The sequence below is a fragment of the Heloderma suspectum genome, chromosome 1 (genome assembly GCF_057233095.1).
Source record: "Heloderma suspectum isolate Gila_16-S chromosome 1, 16-S_ref, whole genome shotgun sequence".
In the NCBI taxonomy this organism is placed as follows: Eukaryota; Metazoa; Chordata; class Lepidosauria; order Squamata; family Helodermatidae; genus Heloderma; species Heloderma suspectum.
In genome coordinates this window covers 136975119-136990780 of record NC_139458.1, presented here as the reverse complement: position 1 = coordinate 136990780, position 15662 = coordinate 136975119, and the positions used below count along the sequence as shown (strand labels likewise).

The 15662-nt window shown below is 46.5% G+C and overlaps 1 protein-coding gene and 1 long non-coding RNA gene across 10 annotated transcripts in view; both read left to right on the top strand.

The window, feature by feature from the left end:
* LOC146357977 (uncharacterized) overlaps positions 1 to 15662 on the top strand; it is a 717854-nt gene that overhangs the window by 203397 nt on the left and 498795 nt on the right. The gene's annotated exons all lie outside the window — the stretch shown is intronic.
* Positions 64 to 9971, top strand: NUDT8 (nudix hydrolase 8). 9 transcript variants are annotated; one of them, XM_084860400.1, is made up of 6 exons: positions 5913 to 6047; positions 7596 to 7650; positions 7835 to 8097; positions 8751 to 8883; positions 9159 to 9236; positions 9444 to 9971. In XM_084860400.1, the coding sequence occupies exons 3-6, from the start codon at positions 7841 to 7843 to the stop codon at positions 9663 to 9665; spliced, it is 690 nt and encodes a 229-aa protein (XP_084716526.1). In that variant the 5' UTR covers positions 5913 to 6047; positions 7596 to 7650; positions 7835 to 7840; the 3' UTR covers positions 9666 to 9971. The 9 variants fall into 9 exon arrangements, with proteins under 9 accessions (XP_084716542.1, XP_084716526.1, XP_084716534.1 ...); XM_084860408.1 differs by having other exon boundaries at positions 7593 to 7650; XM_084860432.1 differs by lacking the exon at positions 5913 to 6047 and adding an exon at positions 6301 to 6600 and having other exon boundaries at positions 7593 to 7650.

Sequence of the window (15662 nt, the reverse complement as noted above, 5' to 3'; positions counted from 1 at the left end):
GAATCCTGCCAGAAGGAGAGGATTCAAGGCTCCAGGGCTCATGCACACAAATTCTGCTGCTGAATACATCCAACTCATATCAGCTTCCTTATTCCATACTCCTACACATCAGGGTAAGGTGGTAAAGTGGATTGCACCGCTTCGATTGCAGATTAAGAAACATTCAGAAATGGTATCTATTGTTTCCAAAACTAGCACATGGTCTAGCTCAGCTCATTCCTTGCTGTATTAGTGTTCTTTATGCTAAGGAACATTCAAAAGTATCCCATCCCAAGTGGGAACCATTAGTCCATTCCACTACCTGAGAACTATACACCTCTCCCTTACCTCATTCTGCTGGATATGTAGAACAGGGGTGGCGCCTGTGAGCATCAGTGTGCCCCCGGACACCTTTCTTGGTGCCTGCTGAGGTGCTCTACCCCTTCTACTTTTTATTTTTAAATAGTTTTTTACTGGCACCTGGGATCACTTCAGAGCAAAGTGAGGACTTTCTTGCTGCTCCCAGCTTTTCTGTGAATGTCTCTGGGCCACACCTGAGGCTTAGACATTCTTAGCAAATGAATGCATGGGTCTGCAGCCACTTGCCATCTTCATCTGCAGTGTGCCTATTTTGTGGTGACGCCCAAGAGTTTTCTCAAATCGTCAAATGTGTCCACAGGCCCAAAACAGTTGCCTACCCCTGCCTTAGAGGATTAGTATGGAAGAAGCAGTGATATGCGCTCAAAAAATAGGTATTCCTAATCCTTCTATATACTATCCACACCTTGTCACCAGCTGTTGGTCAGGATACCTATTCATGGCTCAGATTGGGGGGAACATCACAAAGCCTGAGTCCACAGTCCTGAGAGGAGAAGGCACATGAATTGTACAGAGGAAGTATGGAGATAGTCCTGGGATGATAAGACCATGCTAACATGGTACTAAGTTGGAATTGATATTCATTGCATGCTTCCAAGGGATGTGTAGTGAGTGGTGTCTATGGGGCTTGCTATTTCATTCTCGCAACAGCTTTAAGAGATAGGCTGGGGAATTAAATCTAGTGGCCCAAAATGGAGAATCAAATCCATCTCTCCTGGCGCATCTAACATGACCAGAGGTGCAAAACTTGTGGTCCCCTGCCTTCTGTTATGTGCTTCCTGGGCCTTTCCCATAACAGCCGCTGCTGCAAGGAGAATGAGAGAGACCTGCAGGCAGGGGTAGGTGTGTGTGAGGATGGGGGCGGTATGATTGTGAGAGTGTGTGGGATGATAGTGATCTTACGGTTACCCCAACACCCCAGTTCCTCTCTCAAGATGGAAAAGTGTATGTGGTTTTGTTCTGCTCCCACCCACTGATGGCATCTCTCTCTCAAGAGATTTCCTACTAGGGAAAGTGGCTGTAGCTTTGGTTCCAGTTAAGCAAGTTTAGACATTTAATTTTTGGTGATGCTGTTTATTTTCCTTTTTAATAACAGAAACCTGAACAAGCACGGAAGTCCTGTTACTGCCACATATCAATGTGTAGTCAAAGATTAGTTGATCACCTTCACTACTTTTATTTATTATAAGTCTATCTCACCTTTAGGAATACACATCCTTCCAAGTAAAGTGAAACTACAATAAAATCATAACGCTAAAACAGAATTTTTTTATCAGAGGTTGGTGCTTTGCTATATATTCTTGCAGTAGACTCCCCTCACATTTGAGTAGGGCCAAGGATGGTGCTAAGCTGGGTTTGGTAGCTGTCTGCCCAATACGCTTTCATGCAGAGACTAATAATCAAGCCAGCTTTTCCTCAGTTTACTGGTCCCAGGGCTTTACTACAGGCATCATTTAAGGAACCTCTTCCAGATTATGATGGACTACAACTTCCATCAGCCCTGCCCACCCATGGTGATGAGAGTTGGAGTCTAACAACATCTAGAGGGCCACAAGCTCCGCAGCCCTGATTTAAGGAAGAGAATTGGCTATCCTTAGCAAAGAGGATCTAAAGAGCCTCTTGTTGAGGGTGAAAGTGGAGAGTGCAAAAGCTGGTTTGAAACTCAACATTAAAAAAAATGAAGATCATGGCATCTGGCCCCATCACTTCCTGGCATATAGAAGGGGAAGAAATGGAAGCAGTGACAGATTTTATTTTCTTGGGCTCCAAGATCACCGCAGACGGTGACTGTAGCCATGAAATTAAAAGATGCTCCTTGGGAGGAAAGCTATGGCAAACCTAGACAGCATAGGAAGAAGCAGAGACATCACCTTGCCGACAAAGGTCCGTATAAGCTATGGTTTTCTCAGTAGTAATGTATGGCTGTGAGAGCTGGACTATATGGAAGGCTGAGCGCCGAAGAATGGATGCTTTCGAACTGTGGTGCTGGAGAAGACTCTTACGAGCACCTCACAAAGGCTGGGAAGACTGTGTTTGGCCACAGCATGAAGAACTTCATCAGGAGGGCTTTAAACTGAATCCTACGGGGAAGGGAGATGTAAAGTTGGGGGTAACAATGGACATAGGCGCATGCACTGTAATGGAGAGAAGAGCTCTGACAGCGCCCAATAATAGTCTTCAGACACATGTAGGAAGAAAGCCAGACTATGAAGCACATGGTCTTTGATGTCTATATACTAATGCCCAGAGTATGGGAAACAAACAGAACGAACTTGAACTCTTAATACAAGAGGGAAATTATGACCTGATAGGTATAACTGAGACTTGGTGGGATGACTCTCATGACTGGAATACAGCAATTGAAGGATATAACTTGTTCAAAAAGAACAGGAGGAACAGAAAGGGAGGTGGGGTTGCACTGTATGTGAAAAATACATATCTCTGCACAGAAATACAGGAGGAGGAGCTTGGTAGCCCCATCGAGAGCATCTGGGTTGAAATAAATGGAGCAAAGAATAAAAGGAACCTGGTGGTCGGAGTCTACTACCGGCCACCCAATCAAGGAGAAGCCAAGGATGAAACTTTTGAAAAGCAAATAGCCAATGTTTTAAGGAAGCATGATGTAGTAGTAATGGGGGACTGCAATTTCCCTGATATTTGTTGGGAGACAAATTCTGCAAAACATGGCCCCTCCAGGAAATTCCTGACTTGTGTGGCAGATAACTTCCTCCTACAGAAAGTAGAGGAAGGAACTAGAGGATCGGCTATCCTTGACTTGATCCTAACCAACAGAGATGACTTAGTGGATCAAGTAGCCATTACAGGAACTCTGGGGGAAAGTGACCATGTTGTACTTGAGTTCTTGGTTCTAAGGGAAGCAAAAGCCGAGTGTAGTCAAACGCGTACCCTGGATTTTAGGAAAGCTGATTTTAATAAACTCAGAACAATGATCAGTCAGGTCCCATGGCAAGCGATGCTAGCGAGAAAAGGAGTCCAAGATGGGTGGGAGCTTTTAAAAAAGGAAATTCTCAAGGCACAATCACAAGCAATTCCAACAAGAAGAAAAGGTGGAAGACAACAGAAGAAGCCAATGTGGCTTCACAAAAAGCTTAGGGATGACCTGAAAACAAAAAAGGACACATATAGGAAGTGGAAAGAAGGCCAAGTAACAAAGGAAGAGTACAGGCAGGTAGCACAGAATTGCAGGGATGGCGTCAGGAAGGCTAAAGCTGAGAACGAGCGGAGGTTAGTGAGGGATGCTAAAAACAACAAAAAGGCTTTCTTCAGCTACGTGCATAGTAAAAGGCAGAGGAAAGAAATGGTGGTTCAGCTATTAAATAAGGATGGCAAAACGATAACAGATGACAAAGAAAAGGCAGAGGTGCTCAATTCCTACTTTGGCTCAGTCTTCTCCCAAAAGAGGGTCTATGACCCCCCTGGCAAAGACGAAGTACAGGCTGAAGGGGCAGGATTTCAGCTTGAGATCGACAGGCATATGGTCAAGGAACACCTAATGACTTGGAATGAGTTCAAATCTCCAGGGCCAGATGAACTGCATCCTAGAGTCATAAAGGAACTGGCAGAAGAACTCTCAGAACCGCTGTCTATTCTCTTTGAGCAATCATGGAGGACGGGGGAAGTGCCAGATGACTGGAGGAGGGCTAACGTTGTCCCTATGTTGAAAAAGGGTAAAAAGGAGGAACCTGGGAACTACAGACCAGTCAGTCTGACATCAATCCCTGGGAAAATTCTGGAGCAGATCATAAAGCAATCCATCTGGAAGCACGTTGACAACAATGCCGTGATTACGCGAAGCCAACATGGATTTGTCAAAAACAAGTCCTGCCAGACAAATCTGATCTCATTTTTTGATCAAGTAACCTCCCTTGTGGACCGTGGGAATGCTGTAGACATCATGTACCTCGACTTCAGCAAAGCTTTCGACAAAGTGCCCCATGATATCCTGATGAGCAAACTAGCTCAAAGTGGGCTAGAAGAAACAACGGTCCGGTGGGTCCACAGTTGGCTACAGAATCGGACTCAAAGAGTGCTTATCAATGGGACCTTCTCAAACTGGGGAGAGGTAACGAGTGGGGTACCGCAGGGCTCAGTCCTGGGCCCAGTGCTCTTCAACATTTTTATTAATGACTTGGAGGAGGAGGTGCAGGGAATGCTGATCAAATTTGCAGGTGACACAAAATTGGGAGGGATAGCTAATACTTTGGAAGACAGAAACAAAATTCAAAGTGATCTGGATAGACTGGAGCGCTGGGCAGAAAACAACAGAATTGAATTTAATAGGGACAAATGCCAAGTTCTGCACCTAGGAAAAAGAAACCAAATGCACAGTTACAAGATGGGGGATACGTGGCTCAACCACACTACAAGCGAGAAGGATCTTGGAATTGTTGTCGATCACAAGCTGAATATGAGCCAACCATGTGATGTGGCTGCAAAAAAGGCAAATGCTCTTTTGGGCTGCATTCGTAGAAGCATCGCTTCCAAATCCCGGGAAGTACTAGTTCCCCTCTACTCAGCACTGGTTAGGCCTCGTCTGGAGTACTGTGTCCAGTTCTAGGCACCACACTTTAAGAAGGATGCAGACAAACTGGAGAGGGTTCAGAGGAGGGCAACAAAGATGATCAGGGAACTGGAAACAAAGCCCTATGAAGAGAGACTCAAAGAACTGGGCATGTTTAGCCTTGAGAAGAGAAGACTGAGGGGAAATATGATAGCACTCTTCAAGTATTTGAAAGGTTGTCACAGAGAGGAAGGCCAGGATCTCTTCTCCATCATCCCAGAGTGCAGGACACGGAATAATGGGCTCAAGTTACAGGAAGCCAGATTCCGGCTGAACATCAGGAAAAACGTCCTGACTGTAAGAGCAATACGACAATGGAACCAATTACCTGGGGAGGTGGTGGGCTCTCCCACACTGGAGGCCTTCAAGACGAGGCTGGACAGCCATCTGTCAGGGATGCTCTGACTTGGATTCCTGCATTGAGCAGGGGGTTGGACTCGATGGCCTTGTAGGCCCCTTCCAACCCTACTATTCTATGATTCTATGAGTCCCCTGGACTGCAAGGAGGTCAAATCAGCCCATCCTAAAGGAAATCAACCCTGAGTGCTCATTGAGAGGACAGATACTGAAGCTGAAGCTCAAATTTTTTGGCCACCTAATGCGAAGAGAAAACTCCCTGGAAAAGACCCTGATGCTGGGAAAGACTGAAGGCAAAAGGAGAAGGGGACGGCAGAGGATGAGGTGGCTAGATAGCATCACCGATGCAATGAATATGGACTTGAGCACGCTCCGGGAGAGAGCGCAGGACAGGAAGGCCTGGCGTGCTATGGTCCATGGGGTCACGAAGAGTCGGACGCGACTGAACGACCGAACAACAAAGAAATAAAGGGGCATTTCCTTTCTCCAGTCCGAAAAGGGAGGGGCGGGCGTGGAGCGCAAGTGACACTCTTCGTTAAACTTTATCCGATGTTATATATATAGAGGCACCCCCCCCCCCCCCCGGTGATCCGGTCCATCGCCTCCTCAACTCCGAAGGACGTGTGTGGGCAGGGAGCCGCTCAGCATTGGGCGCGGCTTTCGCGCCCCGCTGGCCTCCACCGGCGCATGTCCGCCCGCATTCTGAGGGGAGAAGAACCCCGCCTTTCTACGTCCGTCAGAGCTCGGGAAGGTAACCTCCATTCTGTTGCCTCGCGGAAGCGTGCCTACCTCCTCGCTCGCCTTTTCGCGTTGGTGAAGAGACGGGCGCCTCGGTCCCGCCATGTTTGCTAAGGGGACTGGCGAATAGGGCGGGGCTGGGATTCTCCTCCCGGCTTCTTGCGGCGAAGGGAGCGTTGCAATGTGGCTGCTCCTGGCACCGGGTCCTTTGGGGATAGATAGGGAAGCGGGGCTGTCCGCTTTCCTTGCCCTGAGGGCGGCCTGGCTAGCGTGGTGGTCATGAATGGGGCGGCTCCGCCTAGGCTCCTTGCAAGACGCTGAAGTCCGCCGCCTTGGTGGACCTTCCCTGGGTGGTTCTCTTTTCCGGTGACGCGCGAACAGATCTCGACCAGCGCCTAGGCACGTCTCCCAGCGCAGTTTTTTCTTAGGCCTTTGTTCTTCCAAGGGAGACTCGGTTCCGACCTGATAGGAGAAAATGGTTGAGAAGCCCTGTTGAAGAAGAGCCGACTGTCGTCCTCCGTCTCCCTTTCCTCATGATAACACACGCACCCCTGAGCCGGTTCCAGGTTATGGCGGGGACTTGGCAACATTCATTTTTTGTTATCTATTTCTTTGTTAGAAGCACAATCCTGTGCATGTTTTGACATAAAAAAATTCTATGCCTCCCAGCGTGTATGCTGGGAGTTGGTAGGACTTTTTTGTCCAAACATGCATAGGATTGCGTCTTATATGTATATACTGTCCAATTGGCAGATGTGCTCAGGGCAGTTTACAATCACATGCCTTTGGTGGACCCCTCGCCCTTCCCTCTGGGGAGCACAGCAGTGGGGATTGGGCCAGTGTAGTCCAATCCTCCCTGCTGTGCTACGCAGAGAGGTTGGCAAGCAAGCAGGTAGAGCCTCTCAGTTCCAAAAGGAGAGGACTGCCACCCTCCATCTTCCAGGGCAGTGGTGCGATGGTGGCCTCAACTTGGGGCCAAAGTCCAGGGCCCCCCAACATGACCACCCAGAGAGCAGCAGGTGATGGGACATACTAAAACAAATGACAGTACTTCCCCATAGGGAAACCATGAATGCCCATAGGGAAACATAGGCTTCTACCTGACCAGTTTTATTGTTGTTCTAACATATCAGGAATGTAGAAACATGGGATGGTGGTTGGAGGGGGGAGAGAAATGTTAGTTGTGTGCGTCACAACTGATGTAATACTCATGGTCCTTTAAAGGGGTGGCCCATCATACCATTAAGTCCAGGGGCTGAAATTACCTAGCTGCACCACTATTTTACCAAGAAGCATTTTCTATGTATTGAGAGATTTCCTGGTATTGGTGGCTGCTTGAAAAACTTGTAAAAATATCTTATGTTAATGGGTGGGGGAGTGGATGTTTTGAAACCTAGGATTCTGAAAAGACTGTGGTTGGCCTTGCCACAGATTTGGCAATGGACATTAAAAACTAGAAGGGCACATGGGTTCAGCCTTTGACCTTGGCACTTGACTGCTTTTTTGTTGAGTCATGCATAGCTCTGACAGAGGCCTTTTTTCCTCCCTTATGCTCTAGCAGACCCATGTATAGCATGATTTAACAGTAAAAGCATTACTGGACTAAGCAGTAGGAGGTGAGTTGATTGTGTGCGAGGATCCATATGAGTATTTAAGCAATCAAGTTGTTTGGGCCCTGTGAAGTCCAGGAAGATAACTTTCTGCAGTGCCCAAGCTGGCTGCTGGTTTTTGTACCTTGGCTATTCCAGTCAAGATGGAGAGCACTGCTCAAGGCAGCTCCCTGCTGTTTTCCCTCCATAGGGCATTATGTTTCCCACTCTTCGCCACCTCTGCCAGGGTATGGCCCCTACACCCATAGCCAGCATGGGCCCAGTTCGTAGATACTTATCTTGGGAAAATGAACAGCGGTGCCGAGGGCTGCTAGAGACATCTACCAACCGATACAGACAAGAAGCGGTGTCAGCAGCTGTTCTGGTGTCCTTGTGCTCTTTGGCAGGGAACCCATCCATCTTGTACACCCTGCGGTCCAGCGCCCTGACTGGTTTGCACAAAGGTGATGCCAGGTACCTGATTGCCCAGTCTTATTTTCTAGTAAATTCAAACAGGCTAGAAACCAGCTAAAGAATTCCCAAACAGAATTGCTGTTTGCTCTTTCCTGCATTCCAGAACACTCTGGGACCAGTAGAATAGTTCTCTGTGACAATGTACATCCTCTTGCTATCCTGGATTGGTCTCTTAGAGAGGTCTGCAAACCAAGTCCTATGAGGAATGGTTGAGAAAATTAAGGGGAGACACGATAGGAGTCTTCAAATATCTGAAGAGCTGTTGCACAGAAGATGGAGCAAACTTGTTCTGTTGCTCCAGAGGGCAGGTCTAGAACCAGTGGGTGAAAATTGCACGGAAGCAGATTTTGGCAAAGCGTTAGGAGAATGTTCCTAATGGTAAGACAATGGAACAGGCTGCTTTGGGAGGTGGCAGTCTTTTGCTGGAGGTATGTAAACAGAAGCTGGAAGGCCATCTGTCAGGGGTGCTGCAATTGCCTCCAGCACTGTAGATCCTGTGTTGAGCAGGTGGTTGGGCTAGATGGCCTTCAAGTTCCCTTCCAGCTTTTCCCCTCATGGCTGCCAGTGTCTCTCAGTCTCAAGTATTCTGAGTGTCCCCTGGCTTTCCGGTCCTGAATTTCCCTTTTAAAAAGAACCCTAATTTGCTCATGCAGTTTCCCAGGTGGTAAGTGTGATGACTCTGACCAGGATGTCATTACCACGGCCCTCAGGGAGACTCATGAAGAGCTGGGCCTACAGTTGAGGGAGGACTGCGTCTGGGGAGTCATGAGACCTCTGCCTGATAAGGTAATGTTATATTGTGGTCCCAGAATCTTTAGGGATAAGATTAATCTTGGAAGGGGTTTCTATAGAGGACTAGTGACTAGTATTCCATTTGGGGAGGGCTCACTTGAGGAAGGGATCCTTATGGAGCAGTGTCTGATAGGAGAAAAATGGGCTTTCTGGAGGCTTGGCTGGCGGGGAGGTGGACTTAAGGGGCTTATCACTTTGGGGCATGCTGTGCTGGAAAAAGCATGGGAAGGTCTGGAATTCATTCATGTTTTATTCTGCTTCTCTTTCAGACAAAAATGTTAGTGGCTCCTGTGATAGCAAACTTGGGTCCTCTGGAGCACCTGGTTCTGAAGCCTAACCCACAAGAGGTCTGTCAAATAGTAAAAGGAATGCAGTGATATCATACGTTCCTTTTGCTAGATGTGCTACCAGGGAAATGCACAGGGAAGGCATGGTTCAGCACCAGCCATACCTTCCTGTAATGTCTATTTAGGCCGTAAGTGTTTGGGTTGAAGGCTTGGGAATGAGGGTGTATTCCTATGGGAGGGTGGTGATTTTTGCTCTTTGACTTCCAGGTTGAGGCTGTCTTCACACTGTCCTTTTCCCACCTGCTGCAAGAAGAGAACCAGGGCTACACCCACTTCTGCCACAAGGGTGTCTACAGCTACACCCTGCCTATCTTCCTGAATGGTCCTCACCGTGTTTGGGGTCTTACAGCTATATTCACGGAGTTGACTCTGGAGTTGCTGGCACCAGGGAAATACCGCAGACAGACTCGTGTGTTGGGCAGTCACTGACCTTTATAGTCAAGGTTCAAACCTTGGCTTTCAACCTCTGTTCCCCCTTTCCATGTTTGTCAAAGGATTTTGGTTCAGATGAACCCTCCAGCCAGGCGCTAATCCCTTTCCTATTCACCAGAGTTTTCAAAAGCTTATGCCAACTCACTTTTGTTCAGCACAAAGAAAAGGGTTTGAATGTTTGTGCAATTGTATTGCATTATTAGAGAAGAGGGCAGATAGGAATCCCCTCTCCAGTTTTGCAGTCCAGTGCTGTAGGCCCTATTTTGGTATAAAACTCTAATAAACACACACATCGGGAACCCCACACAGTTGTTTGTTTCAGCATGTGTGGGTGCGTTGCAGGCAGAACACAGCAATTTTGAACCAAAAGAGCACCTAGGTCTGCATCCTGTTTTTATGTTGGTACTGGACAGTAGCTGAGCTCTGTTCAGAAATACTATACTGACAGGGCAAGTTAAACAAGCATTTGCCACAGATGGCACATACTTCTTAGGTGTCCATGCAATAAGTGCAACTCACCCATGATAGGCTCAGATCTGTGGATAAATTTTAATACTACCTTGTTGTTGCTTATGGTACCCAGTCTGTAGCAGAATTCAATCTTGGGGTTGTATCCAGTGTTAGTCCTCCTTGGAATAGATCAATTGAAATGAATGGGATTTAAGTTATACTAATATTGGATACAATCCTTGTTGTTTTTCTGGAACTCTCATTCCCAGCATGCTTTCCACACGGCTGAGAGTTTGTTCCCATTTAAAGCAACTATCTCCATAACATCTAAATCCTTTATTTTACATGTGGAAGTTGGGCTTAGGCTTTCCATGTGGATTTAACCAGGGTTTCTTGGTCCATGTGCACTTCAGCATCAGACTGTTTGTGACTCCATGCTGGTCTAGAATATACAGGAAATAATGTGTAAACACTACCTACATTTTTGCACCAGGTCAAATCTGGGTAGCATCTGGAGTACAGGCTGTGTAATTCAGTGAGCTCCTGGGTTTCTGGGGTATGAAACATTTTTTATCTTACCCTTCATACTCCTCTGGAATGGTAGGATGAGCCACACACTTCTGTTGAGAGGAGAACACTTTTCTCATTGAGGATCTAAGCACTTCTCACTGAGAATCTGGGCACAACTTGCAGAACCAGGAGCCTTAAGAGACACTTTGTGAAGAGGTGACTGGTGGAACCAAGGTTATGATGGGAAGCTGAGTTCATTTTCATGAAGGAGGGGGGAAAGATAATTGCTCTTCCCTCCCTAGGCTCATCCCCCCAGCACTGTTGGAGATGGGAATGCAGCGGGAATTTGATATGTTCAGAGGTATTGCTTCTGAGGACCAAAACAGAACCAGGAGTCCAAACCATACATTTCTGCTTTAGCCATGTACAAGTCAAGATGTGATGATAAGGCCAGCGAGTTGACAGTATAGCAATGATACACAGCTGAAAACTTTTGTTCATGCTAAAAGATGCACCCTTACTTGTATGAGAGTGAAGAATAGAATGGAGTGTGAAGGGGGTCTGAAAGTGACATGGTGCAGACATAGGGCTCTTAAGTGGATATTCTAGATTACAGGTAGGTAGTTGGTGGCCAGCAGGCTGAAACTGGCCTTTGGAGAATAGAGAATCCCCAAGAATACAGGAGGTAGATATTCCTGTTTTAGGTAACTCTGTATGCCAGTTGCTGGGGAACATGAGCATGAGGGTTCTAGTTACGGGCTTCTCATAGGCATACGCCCCTTTGAAACCATTTCACATCCATCAACTTTCCATAGCCCAGCCAGACAGTGTGGTGGGGATCAGGAAGTGTGGATAAGAGAGGAGGAGGTGAAGGAGAAGTACCTTGAGTGTGGAGGAAGCAAAGGAGAAATTGATTGCAGGTGGAGAAGGAACAAGTAGAGACATGGTTTCATCAGGAAGGTGGGAAGGGGAATAGGTTGAGAGATGCAGGGCTTGAGACTGGTGTCCAGTTCAGACGTTACTGAGGCTGGGGGTAGTTGCCTTGACCCCAGTGCTTCCATCCCAGGTGACTTTGTTAATGTATTAAGCCCTGATCACATCGCTCATTCCCATACTACTTGTCGCTGGAGAGGGGAGAGAGGAGCACTGTTGTGGAAAGAAGTGATGGTGATGGCCACCAACGTGGATGGCTTTAAAAAGGGATTAGACAGATTGATGGAGGATAAGGCTATCAATAGCTACTAGTCAGGATGGCTGTATATTGCCTCCGGTATCAGAGGCAGTATGCTTCTGTGTGCCTGTTGCTGGGAAACATGAGCAGGAGGGCGCTGTAGTACTCATGTCCTGCTTGTGCATTTCTTCCAGTTGGCCACTGTGGGAACAGAATGCTGGACTGGATGGGCCTGTGGTCTGATCCAGCAGGGCTCTTACGAAGGCGGCTACTGTCATAAGAACACGTTAAACTGTGTGAAGGGGTTCCAAGCATGGAAACGGGCAATGGGCTAGTGCTGCTGCCCCTGCCCTTGAGGTTGCACGGCTTCTGTGCCCTGCCCAACATCCATGTGTTGAGGAAGGGAGACTAAGGGTGCAATCCTATGCCTGTTTAGACAGAAAAAGTCCTACAACTCCCAGCATTCCCCAGCCAACATGGCTGGCTGGGGAATGCTGGTAGTTGTAAGACTTTTTTCTGTCTAAACATGCATAGGATTGCACTCTAAGTCATGAAGACCTCCGCAGAAGGTGGTATCCTGATCACAAAGGCTTTCTGTTCCCATGGAAGCCTACACACACAGTGGTCTCCAGAGATAGTCTTCCCCATCTCAGATGTTCACAGGCAGCACGGGGATGTGGGGATGGGACAAGAAAACCATGTAACCTTGGGAAGAAGCTCCATTGCCCCTTTCTGTGCATAGACCGTCATACGATTTTACTCAGGAATGGGGCTAGTATTGTAGAGGCAAGGGGAACAGCTATATGATTAAGGCTTAAGGCATTCGTTGTTAAAACGGAACATTCTGTTCTTGATAAAACCAAGGCGATTTGTCCTATTGGTGCAAATTTTGGTATAGGGATCTCCTGCGTTGGAAGTACAAGCAGTCCGAAGTTCAAAGATATGGGATGAAGAATGGCTGAATCCTCATGGTTTAAACTGGGGGTGGGGAACTATTTAGCCCCCAGGGGCTGGATTGGTCTCCAGCTCCTGCTGGAAGCCAGATAACATCAGGGGCCAGATCCTCCCCTGAAACCCCATCTCCTGACTCATAGCAAAGTTTTTCTGTGCAGGGAAAGGCAGGGGCATGCCTCTCTCTACATGGAGAAACTGCTTTTCTAGCAGGGAGAGGAATCTCCATGGTATCTCTGAACACTGATTGGAGCCAGATAGGAAATGCCTGTGGGCCAGATTAGCCCTATGGGACAGAAGTTCCCCATCCCTAATTGAAATACATGATCACCTAGTACCCACTGGCTCTTTTCATACATATGGCATTCTGGTTGACTGAATGCTCTCTTACTCTCTTTTGGCAGATCTCTGAGGCTTTAGCAGGCCAAGCTCTGTCCAGTGTGATGGATAGCTTCTTTAACCTGCTGGCTGGACATCACTTAGTTAATTTCTGCAAGTAGCTTCCTAGTACCTGACCCTAGCCTGCTACAATTCATAGCAAAGACTTAGCAATCTCTTGCCAGGCCATTTCAAAACCAAACCCTGCAGAAGCCCACTACTGCAGCAGACAAGTACAACCTGAAATTGTAAGAATTAACAGCTAGCATCCACCACTGAAGAGAGTGATCTACAATGTCTTGCTTCCAGCAACGTGAGGGGTGCTTCACACAGGTTTGCATAATTCAGTTATTTGTACCCAGGTGTGATATCCATAAGGACACTGCCTCTTATAAAGTGCCATTAACTAAGGCAGCATGTGTCTCATGGTGGTATTTTACAATTGCGTATTCTTCTTTGTTTCAGTAGGGCTTAAAATTGCAGTCCTCAGGCAGTAGGTGGTGCTGCTACCTTAGACTCCAGAGGCTTCATCTTTGGTGGATTACTGGCTTGTAACTTCTTGGAGTCTGATGAGACAGCTGGGACATCAGGGTGACTTACTCTGGAGAGAGCAGCCTACTCTTCCCAGTGACACTTCCCCCATAGAGGAATGCAAGACTTGATTACCTCCTGCAGAGGACCAGGCGGGGCTGGCCTTTCTGTTTGGAGGAAGCCACTGGGGCAGAAAGTTGAGAGGCAGGTCTCTGGAGAGCCCAGGCACGGGAATCCCCTGCCTTCACTGACTAATTCCAAGTATGGACTTCTTTTGGCTCATGGGCGGAAAGCAAACAAACAAATACCTCAAAGTCCAAGGGAAAGCTCTGTGTTGGGTCTTTCAACCACTGAATGGACTGACAGAGAAAAACCCTATAAACAGATACATAATTTTCAACATTTGTATTCTGCCCTCACCTTTTTGAACTAAGTGCAATTTCATCTCCTAGTACTGTATGTATGTGTGTATGTATTACATTTCTATACCACCCAATAGCCAAAGCTCTCTGGGTGGTTCACAAAAATTAAAACCACTATGTACAGAATAAAAACAGTATAAAATATAAAAGCTTAAAACTACATTATAGATCAGCTTTCCCCACCCTGATGCCCTCCAGTTGCGTTGGACTATAACTCCCAGCATCCCCAGCCTGCCTTGCTTCTGTTGATTTGATACTCAAGTATTCATAATTATTAACCCCTATTCTTCCCCTTTCTTTGTTGTTTGTTAACTTTGCCTCTCCCTTCACTTTTGTTTTGTTACCTACCAAAATGTCAGATGGTGAACTCCTTAGGGCAGGCTGGGGGTTGTCTTTTTTGGAATGTGTTACACTATAAAGGGCTATGTCCCTGGATGGTGCAGTATTAATAATGATTATGATGCATTTGCTTTATGATGCCATTCTTAGTAATACATAATTTTTAATTCGATCTAAAATATCTTTGATTTTTTGATTGGGGTGGGTTAGGGTATTTTAGAAAATGTTTGTACTGTAGAATTTTATTGTTTTAAACTGTTTTATTGTACGTTGTACATTGCCCAGAGTGGCTGGGTGCCCAGCCAGATGGGCGATTAATAAATTTAATAATAATAATAATTTTTATCTGGTTATTATTTTTTTCAAAACATTATGAAATGGCAAAGCCTACACCAACTTTGTGCAGATTCCTTGTGGAATTTCCCATAATGGGTGTTGAGGACTGCAGTTCCCCTTGCTCCATGTAAAGTTGTTTGGGTCATGGTGCCAGGCTGGCATGTTTAATAAGACATAAGTGCCATGTTGAATGGAACAAGGAAGAACAAATGGCTCTACATTCATGGGTGCCAGACAGTGATTCTGCTAAGAATATGTCTATCCGAAATAGCAAAAGATACGCAGTTTTTCCTGTTATCTTCAGTGCTGGCTCCCCACCCACTCACACCCTGGCATAACTGCTCCTAGCAAGAAAGTGCTTGCCTTCTTAGCCCCGGGATGCATAGATGCAAACACAGCAAATATTTACTTGCTCAGATTCTGCTTATTTGGAAGAACAGCAAGGAAGCTGTCAGCTACCGCATGGAGTGGAACTGACACTATATCCCTGAAGGGGTTTAAAAGCTTCCACATAATACATTCCTTGAAGGAGGGGGATTTAGGATAATTTACACTATAGAACTATTTGGATCAATTCCACCTACCCTTAAAGAAACATTCCACACATTTTTCCCACAAAGAAGCTGCCTTACAAATTCTTAGGTGTTTTGTTAAGCTTTGTGTTTATGGAGTTCTTTTGTTGTTTAGGGTGGGGTTTTTGATGCTGTTTTAGCATTAAGCAGGGACATTAGTGTACTGTGGGATTAAAACCATGACAGCTCTGCAGCAAGGAAAACCAACTTGGCAAGTTGACCAAGCTGAATATACTTCTAAGCTACATTAACTATTCAGGTAGCATATGTATGTATACTAATAGCAAATATTCTCCCAAGTGCTAATACTGTATGTAGCCAAAATGGCATGCTC

What these genes read in the sequence shown, in the direction of transcription:
- NUDT8 (XM_084860385.1), top strand. Translation starts at nt 6,568, where the DNA reads ATGATAACACACGCACCCCTGAGCCGGTTCCAG. An exon ending in TGAGACCTCTGCCTGATAAG is followed by an intron (nt 8,884 to 9,158) that starts GTAATGTTATAT and finishes CTTCTCTTTCAG; the next exon opens with ACAAAAATGTTAGTGGCTCC. An exon ending in TGAAGCCTAACCCACAAGAG is followed by an intron (nt 9,237 to 9,443) that starts GTCTGTCAAATA and finishes TTTGACTTCCAG; the next exon opens with GTTGAGGCTGTCTTCACACT.